Here is a 16,989-nt window from a genome sequence, read left to right on the forward strand (position 1 = left end):
AACCCCCTCAAAATCAATAAAAATAGGTCAACACCCCGACAACTAATAGGAAAACTTATGAGTCTCAGAGACAAAGAGAAAATCCTGAAAGCAGCTCGGGAGAAGAGATATGTAACTACAATGGTAGAAACATTAGATTGGCAACAGACCTATCCACAGAGACCTGGCAGGCCAGAAAGGACTGGCAAGATATATTCAGAGCACTAAATGAGAAAAATATGCAGCCAAGAATCCTATATCCAGCTAGGCTGTCATTGAAAATAGAAGGAGAGATAAAAACCTTCCAGGACAAACAAAAACTAAAGGAATTTGCAAACACGAAACCAGCCCTACAAGAAATATTGAAAGGGGTCCCCTAAGCAAAGAGAGAGCCTCAAAGTAACATAGACCAGAAAGGAACAGACAACTATACAGTAAACAGTCACCTTACTGGCAATACAATGGCACTAAATTCCTATCTTTCAATAGTTACCCTGAATGTAAATGGGCTAAATGCCCCAATCAAAAGACACAGGCTATCAGATTGGATTAAAAAACAAGACCCATCGATATGCTGTCTGCAAGAGACTCATTTTGGACCCAAAGACACTCCCAGATTGAAAGTGAGGTGGTGAAAAACCATTTGCCACGCTAATGGACACCAAAAGAAAGCTGGGGTGGCAATCCTTATATCAGAGAAATTAGATTTTAAACCAAAGACTATAATAAGAGAGGAGCAAGGACACTATATCATATTTAAAGGGACTACACAACAAGAAGATCTAACAATTGTAAATATCTATGCCCCTAACATGGGAGCAGCCAATTATATAAGCCAATTAATAACAAAAGCAAAGAAACACATCAACAACAATACAATAATAGTGGGGGACTTTAACACCCCCCTGACTGAACTGGACAGATCCTCTAAGCAAAACATCAACAAGGAAATAAAGACTTTAAATGACACACTGGACCAAATGGACTTTACAGACATATTCAGAACATTCCATCCCAAAGCAACAGAATACACATCCTTCTCTAGTGCCCATGGAACATTCTCCAGAATTGATCACATCCTAGGTCACAAATCAGGGATCAACCGGTACCAAAAGACTGGGATCATTCCCTGCATATTTTCAGACCACAATGCTTTGAAACTAGAACTCAATCACAAGAGGAAAGTCAGAAAGAACTCAAATACATGGAGGCTAAAAAGCATCCTACTAAATAATGAATGGGTCAACCAGGAAATTAAAGAAGAATTAAAAAAATTCATGGAGGGCGCCTGGGGTGGCTCAGGCGTTAAGCGTCTGCCTTCAGCCTCAGGTCATGATCCCAGGGTCCTGGGATCAAGTCCCACATCGGGCTCCCTCCTCGGGGGGAAGCCTGCTTCTCCCTCTCCACTCCCACTGCTTGTATTCCTGCTCTTGCAAACTCTGTCTCTGTCAAATAAATAAATAAAATCTTTAAAAAACAAAAATTAAAAAAATTTTTTAAATAAAAAAATTCATGGAAAACCAATGAAAATGAAAACACATGTTCAAAATCTTTGGGATGCAGCAAAGGCAGTCCTGAGAGGAAAGTATATAGCAATACAAGCCTTTCTCAAGAAACAAGAAAGGTCTCAAATACACAACCTCACCCTACAACTAAAGGAGCTGGAGAAAGAACAGCAAATAAAGCCTAAACCCAGCAGGAGAAGAGAAATAATAAAGATCAGGGCAGAAGCAATGAAATAGAAACCAAAAGAACAGTAGAACAGATCAAGGAAACTAGGAGCTGGTTCTCAGAAAGAATTAACAAGATTGATAAACCCCTAGCCAGACTTATCAAAAAGAAAAGAGAAATGACCCAAATAAATAAAATCATGAATGAAAGAAGAGAGATCACATCTAACACCAAAGAAATACAAACAATTATAAGAACATATTATGGGGCGCCTGAGTTGGCTCAATTGGTTAAGCGACTGCCTTCGGCTCAGGTCATGATCCCGGAAGTCCCAGGATCAAGTCCCACATCGGGCTCCCTGCTCAGCAGGGAGTCTGCTTCTCCCTCTGACCCTCTTCCCTCTCGTGCTCTCTATCTCTCATTCTCTCTCTCTCAAATAAATAAATAAAATCTTTAAAAAAAAAAGAACATATTATGAGCAACTATACGCCAGCAAATTAGATAATCTGGAAGAAATGGATGCATTCCTAGAGATGTATCAACTACCAAAACTGAACCAGGAAGAAATAGAAAGCCTGAACAGACCTATAACCACTACAGAATTGAAGCAGTCATCAAAAATCTCCCAACAAGCAAGAGCCCAGGGCCAGATGGCTTCCCACGGAAATTCTACCGAACATTTAAAGAAGAATTAATACCTACTCTTCTGAAACTGTTCCAAAAAATAGAAATGGAAGGAAAACTTCCAAACTTGTTTTATGAGGCCACCATTACCTTGATCCCAAAACCAGACAAAGACCCCATCAAAAAGGAGAATTACAGACCAATATCCTTGATAAACATGGATACAAAATTCTCACCAGAACTACTAGCCAATAGGATCCAACAGTACATTAAAAGGATTATTCACCACGACCAAGTGGGATTTATCCCTGGGCTGCAAGGTTGCTTCAACATCCGCGAATCAATCAATGTGATGCAAACATTGATAAAAGAAAGAACAAGAACCATATGATCCTCTCAATAGATGCAGAGAAAGCATTTGACAAAGTACAGCATCCTTTCTTGATCAAAACTCTTCAGAGTATAGGCATGGGGGGGTCCATACCTCAATATCATAAAAGCCATCTATGAAAAACCTACAGCGAGTATCATTCTCAATGGGGAAAAACTGGGAGCTTTCCCCCTAAGGTCAGGAACGTGGCAGGGATGTCCACTATCACCACTGCTATTCAACATAGTACTAGAAGTCCTAGCCACGGCAATCAGACAACAAAAAGAATAAAAGGCATCCTGAACCGGCAAAGAAGAACTCAAACTCTCACTCTTTGCAGATGATATGATACTTTATGTGGAAAACCCAAAAGACTCCACCCCAAAACTGCTAGAACTCATACAGGAATTCAGTAAAGTGGCAGGATATAAAATCAATGCACAGAAATCAGTGGCATTCCTATACACCAACAACAAGACAGAAGAGAGAGAAATTAAGGAGTCGATCCCATTTACAATTGCACCCAAAACCATAAGATACCTAGGAATAAATCTAACCAAAGAGGCAAAGAATCTGTACTCAGAAAACTATAAAATACTCATAAAAGAAATTGAGGAAGACACAAAGAAATGGAAAAACGTTCCATGCTCATGGATTGGAAGAACAAATACTGTGAAGATGTCAATGCTACCTAGAGCAATCTACACATTCAATGCAATCCCTATCAAAATACCATCCACTTTTTTCAAAGAAATGGAGCAAATAATCCTAAAATTTGTATGGAACCAGAAAAGACCCTAAATAGCCAGAGGAATGTTGAAAAAGAAAAGCAAAGCTGGTGGCATCACAATTCCGGACTTCCAGCTCTATTACGAAGCTGTTATCATCAAGATAGTATGGTACTGGCACAAAAACAGACACATAGATCAATGGAACAGAATCGAGAGCCCCAGAAATGGACCCTCAACTCTATGGTCAACTCATCTTTGACAAAGCAGGAAAGACTGTCCAATGGAGAAAAGACAGTCTCTTCAACAAATGGTGTTGGGGAAAACTGGACAGCCATATGCAGAAGAAGGAAACTGGACCATTTCCTTACATCACACACAAAAATAGACTCCAAATGGCTGAAAGACCCAAATGTGAGACAGGATTCCATCAAAATCCTAAAGGAGAACACAGGCCAGCAACCTCTTCGACCTCAGCCTGCAGCAACTTCTTCCTAGAAACATCGCCAAAGGCAAGGGAAGCAAGGGCAAAAATGAACTATTGGGACTTCATCAAGATAAAAAGCTTCTGCACAGGCAAAAGAAAGAGTCAACAAAACCAAAAGACAACCGACAGAATGGGAGAAGATATTTGCAAATGACATATCAGATAAAGGGCTAGTATCCAAAATCTATAAAGAACTTACCAAACTCAACACACAAAGAACAATGATTCAATCAAGAAATGGGCAGAAGACATGAACAGACTATTTTTCCAAAGAAGACATCCAAATGGCCAACAGACACAAGAAAAAGTGCTCAACATCGCTCGGCATCAGGGAAATCCAAATCAAAACCTCAATGAGATACCACCTCACACCTCACAGAATGGCTAAATTAACAATTCAGGAAACAACTGATGTTGGCGGGGATGTGGCGAAAGGAGAACCCTCCTACACTGTTGGTGGGAATGCAAGCTGGTGCAACCACTCTGGAAAACAGTATAGAGGTTCCTCAAAAAGTTGAAAATAGAGCTACCCTACGACCCAGCAATTGCACTACTGGGTATTTACCCAAAGATACAAATGGAGAGATCCGAAGGTGTATGTGCACCCCGATATTTATAGCAGCAATGTCCACAATAGCCAAACTATGGAAAGAGCCAAGATGTCCACTGACAGACTGAATGGATAAAGAAGAAGTATGGTGTATATACACAATGGAATATTATACAGCCATCAAAAGGAATGAAATCTTGCCATTTGCAACAACGTGGATGGAACTGGAGGTATTATGCTGAGCGAAATAAGTCAATCAGAGAAAGACATGTATCATATGACCTCACTGATATGAGGAATTCTTAATCTCAGGAAACAAACTGAGTGTTGCTGGAGTGGTGGGGGGTGGGAGGGATGGGGTGGCTGGGTGAAAGACAGTGGGGAGGGTACGTGCTATGGTGAATGCTGTGAATTGTCTAAGACTGTTGAATCACAGACCTGTACCTCTGAAACAAATAATACATATATTATACATATAATACATTATATGTTAAAAAAAAAAAAGAAGATAGCAGGAAGGGAAAAATGAAGGGGGGGAATTGGAGGGGGAGACAAACCATGAGAAACTATGGACTCTGAGAAAGAAACTGAGGGTTCTAGAGGGGAGGGGGTGGGGGATGGGTTAGCCTGGTGATGGGTACTAAAGAGGGCACGTTCTGCGTGGAGCACTGGGTGTTATGCACAAACAATGAGTCATGGAACACTACATCAAAAGCTAATGATGTGATGTATGGTGATTAACATGATAAAAAAAAAGAGTATATGAGGATTCACCATGCTATTTTTGCAATGTATCTATCACTCTGAATTAATTTTAAAAAATCAAAAAAAAGATTTTATTTATTTGTCAGAAAGAGAGAGAGCACACAAGCAGGGGGAGCAGCAGGCTCCCCGCTGAGCAGGGAGCCCAATGCAGGACTCGATCCCAGGACCCTGGGATCATGATCTGAGCCAACAGCAGATGCTTAACCAACTGAGCCACCCAGGCATCCCTAAGGTAGGTGTTATAATTCCTATTTTCACAGACAAGAAAAGAAACATTAAGGTTCCAAGAGATTAAGGAACTCACCCAGTAGCACACAGCTAGTAAATAGCAAATATATGACTGGAACCTACACTGCCCCAATCCAAACCCAACAAATCTACCTCCTTGTTCAGCTTTCAGCACTGTTGTGCAATAAAGAGAAGCTCAGGCTCTCAATAAAATAGTTAAAATTTGGAGTTTTGAAAGAAAGTATTACACTATGAATAACAACGGTATAGGCCTCAATAATACATCTGATATTCAAATATACAACATCAATAAACTCATCCATGAATCCCATAGAATCACTATAGAATCATGAATTAGCATGCTAGTGAAACAATCCTGCTTGCAGTCCTGGATGGCCAGCTTTTTGTCAAATTCCATATTTAGTTATGGTGCTCTTTGAAAAATACACAGATTTGAGAAAAATTAAAATAATGTTAGATGAATGACTTCTAAAGGCCAAAAACTGTACTTTAAAGACTATGTGGGGCAGGTGGCACCTAGGTGGCTCAATCGGTTAAGCATCTGACTCTTGGTTTCGGGTAAGGTCATGATATCAGGGTCATGAGATCAAGCCCTGTATCAGGCTCTGTGCTGGGAGCCTGCTTAAGATTCTTTCCCTCTGCCTCTGCCCCTCCCCCCCACTCTCTCCTTCTCTCTCTAAAAAAATTAATTTATTAAAGGATATGTGGAATGTTCCTGAAGCCTAAGCCCCGAAGACATGTGAAAAACTGATATTAAGTATCAGAATACTTTAACAATTCTATCTAGAGAATCTATGGCCTACACAACTGAAACACAAGTTTTATTATGAGTACTGCCACAAAAAGACCCACAAAGAAAAGAAAATGATATTTTATTCCCTCTCCAACTTCAAGTTCCCCTCACACAATTTGAAGTCCATGCAAATTTAATTATACAAAGCTTTTAAAAAAAAAAAATTTCTGGCACCACCAAATTTCAAGTCACTCCTGGTGGCGATGGGTCAGCAATGGAAAGACAAGTAAAGTGGGATGACAGAGAAGTAGTTTTTACAATGTCACCTCGGGAAGGCAAATCCGAGCTGCAGAGGGACCCACTACCATCTGTGGGGGCAGGAGAAAAACAGGAACATAAAAGATAACAAGTGCTCTGACACAGAGCTAGGGTTCTCCACGCAGCAATCGGGAAAAGTCACCCAAAGCATCCCCCACCTCCAGCACACAAGTTCTTCTGTGCCAGTGGAATGATAGTGAGGAGTTGGGTCCCAGGAGTCAACAACTCTGAGCCAAAAATCAGAAAGACATCTGGATGAAAGAACAGACATAAGGAAATACTTCTCATAATGCATATTATTCAAAACAATCCAAAATGCATCACAAGGATCCCACTGAAATTCTAGGGAAGGGGATTCTGAAAATTCTAACATACAACAGATAACAGATATTAACTGTAAAATTAGAATTTATTGTCTTTATTGTGTACCCTTTTTGAACTGTTTCATCTTAAGTGTTAAAACATTTACAAGGGCTTTCAAAGATAAATTCTGAACTTTATCACCTCATGTGTGTTTTTTCTTATGATGTCTTAGTTCTTTGAATTATCTTACCACCAAGGTTTTCAGAAAATTAACCTATATTACTATATTTGTATATAATCTTCAAAACCATATCATGAGTAAATATCTACAATTACCTTCTACAAATACAGTGCAGAATAAAAAAAGCATACAGCTCTCAGAGTATATTCTATCCTACTGTATAAAATTAGCTTGGAAACAAAAGGAAAACTAACACTAGAAATCGTCCTGAAATGATACGGCATTCTTTGGATGCCTATACCTCTCAGGAAATGTACTTCCAACTATCACTTAAGATGGAAAGAAAAAAAGAAAAAAAAATCTTACACGCAATCAGAAATGCCTCAGTCTCCTTCAACCCCAAGTAAAAAACTAGAGAGAAGTGAAGTATACTCACAAGGAGAGCGGTGAAGGTCAAAGCCTCCTGATAAAGGATTCTGAGTGGCTGCTGTAACCAACTACCGCAACTGAGCACCTAACGTAAATTTATTACCTCATAGTTCTAAAGGTCACAAATCCAACATGGGTATCACTGGCTAAAATCAAGATGTCAGCAAGGCTAGTTCCTTCCGTGATGTGGACTCTAGGGAGAATCCATTTTCTTGACTTTTCCAGCTTCTAGAGGCTATTCAATCTCCTTACCTTCAGAGTGCTTCACTCCACCCTCCGCTTGTTGTCACATCTCCTTCTCTGACTCTGACTCTCCCACCTCCCTCTTAAAGGACCCTTGCGATTACACTGCATTCACCCAGATAACCTAGGACCATCTCTCCCTTAACACAATCACAGCTGCAAAGCCCTTCTGCCATTTATGGTAACATACAGGTTCCAGAGATTCCCACACGAACATCTTCATGGGCTACTGTGCCACCTCCCGGAAGTTCATTTAAGCCAGTTTAGCAAAATCAAATACGAAGAATCCTCTATACCTCTATCCCGTTCCTTTTTGCTCACCTATGTTATAAAATCCATAATGTCAGCTATTGGATTTGTATCTACTATGCCGTTCAACTGTAAGACTTTACGGAACACACTGAGAAAGAGAAAAGCAGCCCCCGACATCTGGAAGCCCTGCTACTATCAGCTAGGCCTTGTTGCTACAAACTGGCTAGCAGCTCAGAGTGAGGCACTCACAGCTAGGTCTTGATGATTCTCCTCTTGAAAATAAACAACTTCAGAGAACATCAACATCAGAGAAGGGCACTCTGTGACCATAATGGACAAAGAATAAACATCACTCTGTAATCATGCCTGAACAAAGCCAAAAACATGAATACCATCCAAATCATAAAATGACTAAATATCTCCCCACCATGGCTTACATGAATGACTTGCTTCTTATTAACAATAAGTTTTAAGTTCAACCCACCCAGTCTTCTTTCCTTCTATATAAGATTAAGATACTCAATCATAGAATTATCTCTGCTTCCTAACAGCATCCAATACAAATCAAAGCCCCATTTCTTTAAACTCTTTCCAAATCACCCCACACAAGCCCAAATCCTATTTTTAAAAGTTCCTTTCAAATGCTCTCTTATTGAAACACCCCACAATTCCCAATGGTGTGCATTTTCCCTTACTGCAACATGCAATCAACCCAACTTGTCCAACTACAGGTATATTCCTGGTGGTCTTTGGCTGGAGAGCAGTGACAAAGCTCAGAAAAAACTTACAGACCTCCAGACACCTGCATTTCAAATTTAGATACAAGACTGATGATTGGCTCCCATCTTCTGCCCGACCTCTATTCTCAAGAGGGAAGGGCTAAAGTTTTTATCTGCAGTACATGGAGTGAGCCATGGAGATGAAGGCAAGACCCTGGTAGAAAAAGGCAGGTAAACTGACCTAGGGAAGCAGTAGAGAGAGCATGATTCCTGGCATCTCCATTATATCCCCACTCTATGTGGCCAAAAGGAAGCCAAGAAAATTAGAGGGTCCTAAAATCTCCCCTGTTGTAAAAGTCCTAGTGAACCCCAGAACTGCACCAAAAATACTACAGCCAAGTTAGGGAGCTTAAACCATAGCCAGAATAAGGAAGAATTTAAATTGTGCAGCTAGACCCCAAAATTCCCTGCCAGCTAGTTTCACCAGTTCTCCTTGGTCCTTTCATTAGCCTTACAACAAGCATTTTATGTAACCAATCTAGCTGGATCCGACATAACCCTGTTATGGTGGAGGTTTAAACTTTATAAGACTGTAAATATAGTACAGGCTATGAAATCAGCCTGCCTGGATTCAAACTCTCGTTCCATCACACGCTGACTATGCCGCCTTGGCTACATGCTGCGAAATACCTACTTCATATGCTTGTTGTGAAACTCAAATGAGATACCTAGTAAGCACTCAATAAATGTTATTTATTATTAATTTAATGAAGGGATTATGAGGCTATTTTGGTACTGTTATGTATTACTCTGTGACCATTTTAAAGTAACAGCTATATCAGTGAAAGTGGCAACATAAGAAAACCATTTGGAACGTACCATCTAAGTAAATGCACTTGAAGAATAGAGTACTGGGGTGCCTGGGAGGCTCAGTCAGTTAAGCGACCAGCTCTTGATCTCAGCTCAGGTTTTGATCGCAGGGTTGTGAGTTCAAGCCCCCTGCTGGGCTCCATGCTAGGTGTGGAGCCTACTTAAAGAAGAGATGGACCAAAAGACAAGTGATGCTGTGCAACTATGGCAGGTATAAAGAACAGGAACATATAAATTACTGTCCATATTTCAGTTCTCCTGCTGGATACTTAACAAGCTCGAGTCAGTGGTTTAGTATCCTGGGTAACAGTTCATGTGTGCATACTATTTAAAAATAGGTTAATCAAAAGCAGGTCACACATGAACCAATGAAAAATTTGTGTATGAACCAAGGATTATAATTAATCCAATTCTGTGCACCTGAAGTTCAAAATAAAAAGGAAAAAAAAAAGCCAGCAACAGGAAGAAAGAAAATAGATCATTGCCACCTGGTTAATAGTTTTAGCTACGTAATCATTGAAGTAATTGACAAGAGAACTCAGATATTCATAATACTAAAGACAAAAAAGGATTATTACATGAGTATTTATAAGTTAAACACTACACAATATACAAAAATTAACTCAAAATGGATCAAAGACCCCAAATGTAAGAGTTAAAACTCTTAAGAAGAAAACATAGATAGAAATCTTCATGACATTAGATTTGGTGATGATTTCTTTAATATAACACCAAAAACACAGGCAAAAAAAGAAAAAAAGATGTATAAAATGAACTTCATCAAAATTAACAACTGCTGTGCATCAAAGAACATCATCAATAGAGTAAAAAGGCAACCCACAGAATGGGAGAAAATATTTGCAAATTTGATATTTAATAAGGGATTAATATCCAGAATATATAAAGAACTCCTGAAAGTCAACAACAAAACAACCCAATTCAAAACGGGCAAAGGATTCAAATAGATATTTCTCCAAAGAAGATATACAAATGGCCAGGAAGAACATAAAACAGTGCTCAACATCACTAACCATCAGGGAAATGCAAATAAAAGCCACAATGAGATACCACTGCACACCCGTTAGGATAACAATTATATTTTAAAACAACACGTGTTAGTGGAGAAACTGGAATCCTGGAGCGCTGCTGGTGGGACTGTGAAATGGTACAGCCACTGCAGCAATTTTTCCCAAAAAAATTAAACGTAGAATTTTTTTATATGATGCCACAATTCCACTTCTCGGTATACACATACCTAAAAGAACTGAAAGCAAGATTTCCAAGAGGTATTTGTATTTGTACACCTGTGTTCATAGCAGCACTATTTACAAAGGCCAGGAAACAACCCAAATGTCCAGTGATGAATGAATGGGTAAACAAAATAGGGTTATGTCCATACAAGTGAATATCATCCAATGTAAAAAGGAAAAAAATTCGGACACATGCTACGAGATGCATGAAACCTGAAAACCTTATGCTGATTGAAATAAGCCAGACATGAGAGGACAAATACTGTACGAGTCCACTTATATGATAACTGGAATAGTCAGATTCATAGAGACATAAGTAGAATGGTGGTTACCAAAAGCCGGAAGAAGAAAGGAATGGTAAGTTAATGACTCATGGGGACAGTTTCAGCTTGGAATAACAGCAAAGTTCTAGAGATGTGCAGTGGTGACGGTTGCACAAGATGTGACTGTACTTAATGCCACTGAATTGTACACTTAAAAATGTTAACCACATGCGATGTATACTGTATCAGAAAGGTAAAACTTACAGCATTACATGGCAAAACCAAAAAGAGTTAACTAAGAATTGGCAGCATGTCCTAGAAAAAACTCAAGTATCTATGTTCACTCTAAATATGAATAATTTGAGAAAAGAATGCCAAAGACGGGAAACCCAGTGAACGTGCTCACTTCTGCACAGCTTCTGTAGAGGGTGGAGTACGTTCACCACCCAGAGGTGCTGGCTCAGAGGAAGCTGGGGTGACAAGGGGCAGAACTAAGGAACTTTAAAATCAGTGCCAAAACTAAGTCGTTTTCAGAGTGGCAAAGGTAATAAAGCTCCTGGCTACTATAACATGAGTCTTTTTCTCAATCCAAATGACAGAATATCTAATTAATTAAAAAGTAAAGCCAAAAACAAATAGCTCAATGGAACAGCATGGATTACAAAATTAAACCCCACGATTATAGTTACCTAAGTCATGACAAAGGTCCTAAATGGTGCTAAAGCGACTGGACATCCAGGTGGGGGGAAACAAAAAGACTCCTACCTCAAAACATACACAAAAAATAAATTCCAGATGAACTGCAGATCTAAATGGGTGGAGAGGATCAATAAAGCATTTAAAGAAAACACAGAGAATACCTTCATAATTTTGGAATAGGCAAAGATTTCTTAAACAAGACACAGAAAGAACTGACCATAAAACAATTTCTGTTAAAGTGAACTATATGAAAATTAAGAATTTCTCATCAGAAGATATATCACTGAGTGTTAAAGCATCCACAAAATGGAAAAAAAATTGCAATACATATATTCGACCAAACTATCCTATTCGGAAAACATAAAAGTTGCAAATCAATATTTAAGAGATTAAAGGACTAATTTAAAAATGGGGACAAGACTTGAAGATGCTTCTTCACAAGAGTGGCAAATGACCGTAAGTATATGGAAAGGTACTCAAATTCATTAATCGTCAGGGAAGTGCGAACACAGTTTTTGTGCTAAATATGAGACGCTTACTGCAATGGCTTACATTAGAAGAACATGCTGAGCGTCGGCAAAGAGCAGCCAGCGGGCCCGGCGCGGAGCTGCGGGAGGGCACCGCGGCCGCGCACCCGGGAACCGGCAGGCAGGGGTCCCTCTCCGAGGCACAGCCCCGACCAGAGGCGCACACGGCCGGGCACCAGAAAACACGACGCGCTGCAGCCCAGGCCGGGGACTGCCGGAGCGCCCGTCGCGAGGGCGGAGAGCGGCTACAGCCACACGGCCACTCGCTCAGAGCGCTCTCGACCGCAAGCTACGACTGCGGCGGTCCCCCGGCTGCAGGGTCCAGAAGGGCCCGAAGGAGGCAACGCCACGGCAGAGCTTTCCCAGCCGCGGAGCGCGGGGCTGACGGGCGGGCCGGCCGCTGGGCGAGGGGACGCGAACACGTACAACGGGCCCCGGGCCGGTACGAGACACAGAGCCGAGCACACTCCGCGCCGCGCGGCGGAAGGCAACCACAGCGGACGTCCCGGCGGCGCCGCAGCGACGGAACAGGGAGCCCCCGCGCCGCCGCCCGCGCCGCCGGGCTCCCCACGCAAACCCGCAGGGCTGAGCCAACGGCGCTCGGCAGTCCGCACAGCCCGCGCCGCGGCCGGGCCGGGCCCGCCCCCGGGTCCCGACGCGCGCTCCGAGAAGGGCGCCGAGGGCACCACGCAGGTGCTCCCCGCCGGGAGGTCCGCCCGCCCGACGGCACGGCGCTGCGCCCCCCGGAGCTCCGGCCCGGAGGCGGTCCGCCCGCGAGCGGGGGGCCCGTGGAGGAGCGCGCGGGGGCTCAGGGCGGGGGCACGCCCGCGGGGGGCCCGTGGAGGAGGCGGGGGCTCAGGGGCAGGGGGCACCCCGCACCGAGGGCGGGGGGCCCGTGGAGGAGGCGGGGGGCGCGGGGGCTCAGGGGCAGGGGGCACCCCGCACCGAGGGCGGGGGGCGCCGGGCGCGGCGGGGGGAGGGGCGGGAGGGGGCGGGGGGCGCGGGCCGACTCACCGTGGTCTCCCGCACTTGGCTGTGGAAGTGCTGTTCCCGCGCCGACACCTCGTCCTGCCCCCCATCCTCCCTCATGCCCGCCGCCGCGCCGCCCGCATCCGCGCGCTCCGCCGCACCATCGCCCGCCGGTCCGGGACGGGAGCGGACTGACAGCGGGCCGCCGTCCGCAGGGTCTGCTACCGCGACCCCCGCCGCCGCCGCCTCGGCCCCCTCGACCGCCTCAGCCGCCTCAGCCGCTTCAGCCGCCTCAGCTGCCGCCCCAGCCGCCGCCTCAGGCGAAGCCGCTCTAGCTGCGGAGGGCGGGCGCGGGGCGGGGCTGGGGCGGGACCTGACGTCGTCAGAGGAAGGCGCTTTTGCGTCAGAGAAGCGCGCCGCGACGTCTGCGAACGGGAGCCGCCGAGGGGCGTGGCCTACCGGGGAGAGGAGGCGGGGCCACGCCCCCAGGAAGTGGAGGCCGGAGCCAGGCTGTCAGGACCAGTACCCGGCCCGGTGGGGACGGGGCGCGGGTCGGTTTGCTGGAACGGGTTCTTCCCTCTGTCGCAGTGGCAGGTGGGCGGCCGGCCACAGTCTCGGTGCAGTTGTTCCCGGCAGAAGGGAATCATCGTGGCCCGGCGCCCGGCCCCGCCGGCAGAGCACTGCGCGGGGTAAAGCCGGTCTCCCACGAAAACTTGGGCTCGGCCAAAGCAGGTCAAAGGCCAGGAAGGACTGGCTTCGGACACGTTTTGGGCGGACCCCTGGAACCTGGCTTCTGTGGCTCTGCTAACGGGTTTGCCCGCTCGGGAAGCGTAGATAGCCCTGAATGTGAGGCCCTTGCCAACTCGGTAGAGTCGCCTCCCTGCCCCCGGGGTGTTTTACGACCCCCGGAGACCCTCAGCAGACGTTTATATTAGGGACCTCCAGACCTACGAACACGGTCATTCATCCCCATGGTACGTTCAGTATCTTTTTTGGATTTTTTGGATTCTTGCCATGAAAAAAGTTTGAAGGAATATTTATCATTTTACTTTTGGATTTATTTGACTATAAAGAAGTCATTTAAATTGCTATTGGCTGTGTGATTTTGGGGGCCATCTCTAATCGAAAATTCTAAGGAAGTAAAAATACCTAGAAATTGCTTTCAAATTATTTTAATGATATATGTGCATTTAGATTTTTCAGTATCTTTTGCAATTTTGAATTAAAAATGTTTTCATGACTCAAAAAAAAAATGTTTTTAAGGTCTCCAAAAATCGTGTCAACCCCATATACTGTGCTTATGATGCAGTAGGCTGTAAACTGTTGGTAGTGGGAGGACTCAGAACATGAGGTTTGTTCTGAGGGAGTGCCCCTGCAGCCATAGGCTGATTAGAAACCAGGAATGCTTCCAACTGCTTAATGCAGTGTTCACTTTTATTTTTAAAATGTCTCAGAATCCAAAAGAACCAGGGAAAGACAAAGTATCTGAGTCTGTTTTTCTAGACACCCGGATTCTGAGAGCTGGGTTAAATACTTGTCCAAAATGCTCTGCATAACTTCTGGGTTATCTCTCCAGATCAGAGGGTAAGCAGATCAGATTTTAAGATGTAAAGGTATTTAGGCGTGTTCCACAAAGTGGGTGCATGTATTTCTGCTCTTTCTAACCCAACCTCCAAGCATGTAGAACTTTATGTTTTCTTCATCCCTTAGCCCAGGGTAGGAGGCTTCAAAAATGGCCAGACCTCACCCCTCCCTATAGCCTCCTGTTTTGCCTTGCCGTGTTGCCCCTCCTTCCATCAAGAAGTGGTGTTGGGGCGCCTGGGTGGCTCAGTCATTGAGCATCTGCGTTCGGCTCAGGTCATGATCCCAGGGTCCTGAGATAGAGCCCTGCATCAGCAGGAAGCCTGCTTCTCCCTCTTCCATTCCCCGCTTGTGTTCCCTCTCTAGCTGTCTCTCTCTGTCAAAAAATAAAATCTTTTTAAAAGGGAGGGAGGGAGGAGGGGGGGGAAAGAAAGAAAGAAAGAAAAAAGAAAAGAAAGAAAGAAGGGAAGGAAATGGAAGGGAAGAAGGGAAGGGAGAGGAGAAATGGTGTTTATTTTCCACCCCTTGAATCTGGGCCTGAACAGGTGACTTGCTTTGGCCAGAAGGACAGCAGAAGCTATGAAGCTACTTTGAAAAGTGCTTGTGCATCAGGGTGGTCCCTTCTTACCACCCCTGGGCATCCAACGCTACTGTGCAAGTAAGCCCCAACCAAGCTAGAGATAGGGATCCCAGTTTTCTCTGGCACCTATCTAAACACACTCTTTTTTGCATCCCTCTAAAACATAAATCTTCCCAAACAGTTTTTTCCCCTGCTAAATGTACTGCAATGCAGTTATTCTCACTAACTGTAGAATTAAATTAAACTCCTTAACTTGGCATTCAGGAGCTTGACTTTGGGGCCCCACCCCACCCTTCCAGACATCCCCCCACTTCATTCCCTGAAGAGCTCTGGCTACAGCCTGGCTTCCTTCCCTCTCCAATCCCCAATTCCAAGGGCCAGCCCCTTTACTTACTCCATATCCTCTTTCCTACTATTCAGAGTCAGTGCTTCCCTTCAGCGTTCCCACCAAGACCTTCCTTCTCTGAAAAGGGAACCTCTTACACTGCTGGTGGGAATGCAAGCTGGTATAGCCACTCTGGAAAACAGTATGGAGTTTCCTCAAAAAACTGAAAATAGATCTACCCTACGACCCAGCAATTGCACTACTATGGTATTTACCCAAAGGATACAAACGTAGTGATCCAAAGGGGCACCTGCACCCCAATGTCTATAGCAGCAATGTCCACAATAGCCAAACTATGGAAAGAGCCCAGATGTCCACCAACAGATGAATGGATAAGGAAGATGTGGTTCATATACACAATGGAATATTACTCAGCATCAAAAGGAATGAAATCTTACCATTTGCAACAACAATGGATGGAACTAGAGGGTATTATGCTGAGCGAAATAAGTCAATCAGAGAAAGACAACTATCATATGATTTCACTCGTGGAATTTAAGAAGGAAAAAAAAGATGTCATAGGAGAAGGCAGGGGAAAAATAAAATAAGATGAAATCACAGAAGAGACAAACCATCAGACTCTTAACTCTAGGGACCAAACTGAGGGTTGCTGGAGGAGCAGTGGCTGGGGGATGGGGTAACCGGGTGATAGGCATTAAGGAGGACATGTGATGAAATGAGCACTGGGTGTTATATCCAAATGATGAGTCAATGACCTCTACCCCAGAAACTAATAATACATTATGTGTTAATTGATTTAATTTAAATTAAATAAATAAATTAAAAAGACCTGTCTTCTCCACAAAGTCTTTCCTGATGATTCCAGACACTTCATTCACACATTCATCCCAAACTGTGGGGACACGATGGAAAGACTGCTGGGGTTCCTGGGTGGCTCAGTTGGTTAAGCATCTGACTTCGGCTCAGGCCATGATCCCAGAGTCTGGGATCGAGTCCCGCATCGGGCTCCCTGTCAATGGGGAGTCTGCTTCTCCCTTTCCCTCCGTCCTCTCCTGCTTGTGCTCCCTCTCTCTCTCTCTTTCTCAAGTATATAAAATAAAGTCTTAAAGAGAGAGAGAGAGAGAAAGGGAGAAAGAGAGGAAAGAAGGAAGAAAAGAAAGAAAACTGCTTCAGTCCCTGCTCTCACAGAGGTCACAATCCAAGGGTAAAGCAGAAAGCTTACAGAGGTTATGTTCCTAGCCATTCATTTGGCCTTAGCACACATGCCCTTGTATCTGTGTCTAGTGACAGTCAACATATAAGC

The 16,989-nt window shown here is 44.0% G+C and overlaps 1 protein-coding gene across 1 annotated transcript; it reads left to right on the top strand.

Moving 5' to 3' along the window:
• Nucleotides 1-12,246: 12,246 nt before the first annotated feature.
• Nucleotides 12,247-15,324, top strand: LOC118356133 (collagen alpha-1(I) chain-like). Its single transcript, XM_035723224.1, has 3 exons — nt 12,247-12,920; nt 12,973-13,773; nt 15,306-15,324. Exons 1-3 carry the CDS (start codon nt 12,247-12,249, stop codon nt 15,307-15,309), a joined length of 1,479 nt encoding a protein of 492 aa, XP_035579117.1. The 3' UTR covers nt 15,310-15,324.
• Nucleotides 15,325-16,989: the final 1,665 nt, after the last annotated feature.

Source organism: Zalophus californianus, chromosome 12 (assembly GCF_009762305.2).
Source record: "Zalophus californianus isolate mZalCal1 chromosome 12, mZalCal1.pri.v2, whole genome shotgun sequence".
Lineage (NCBI taxonomy): Eukaryota > Metazoa > Chordata > Mammalia > Carnivora > Otariidae > Zalophus > Zalophus californianus.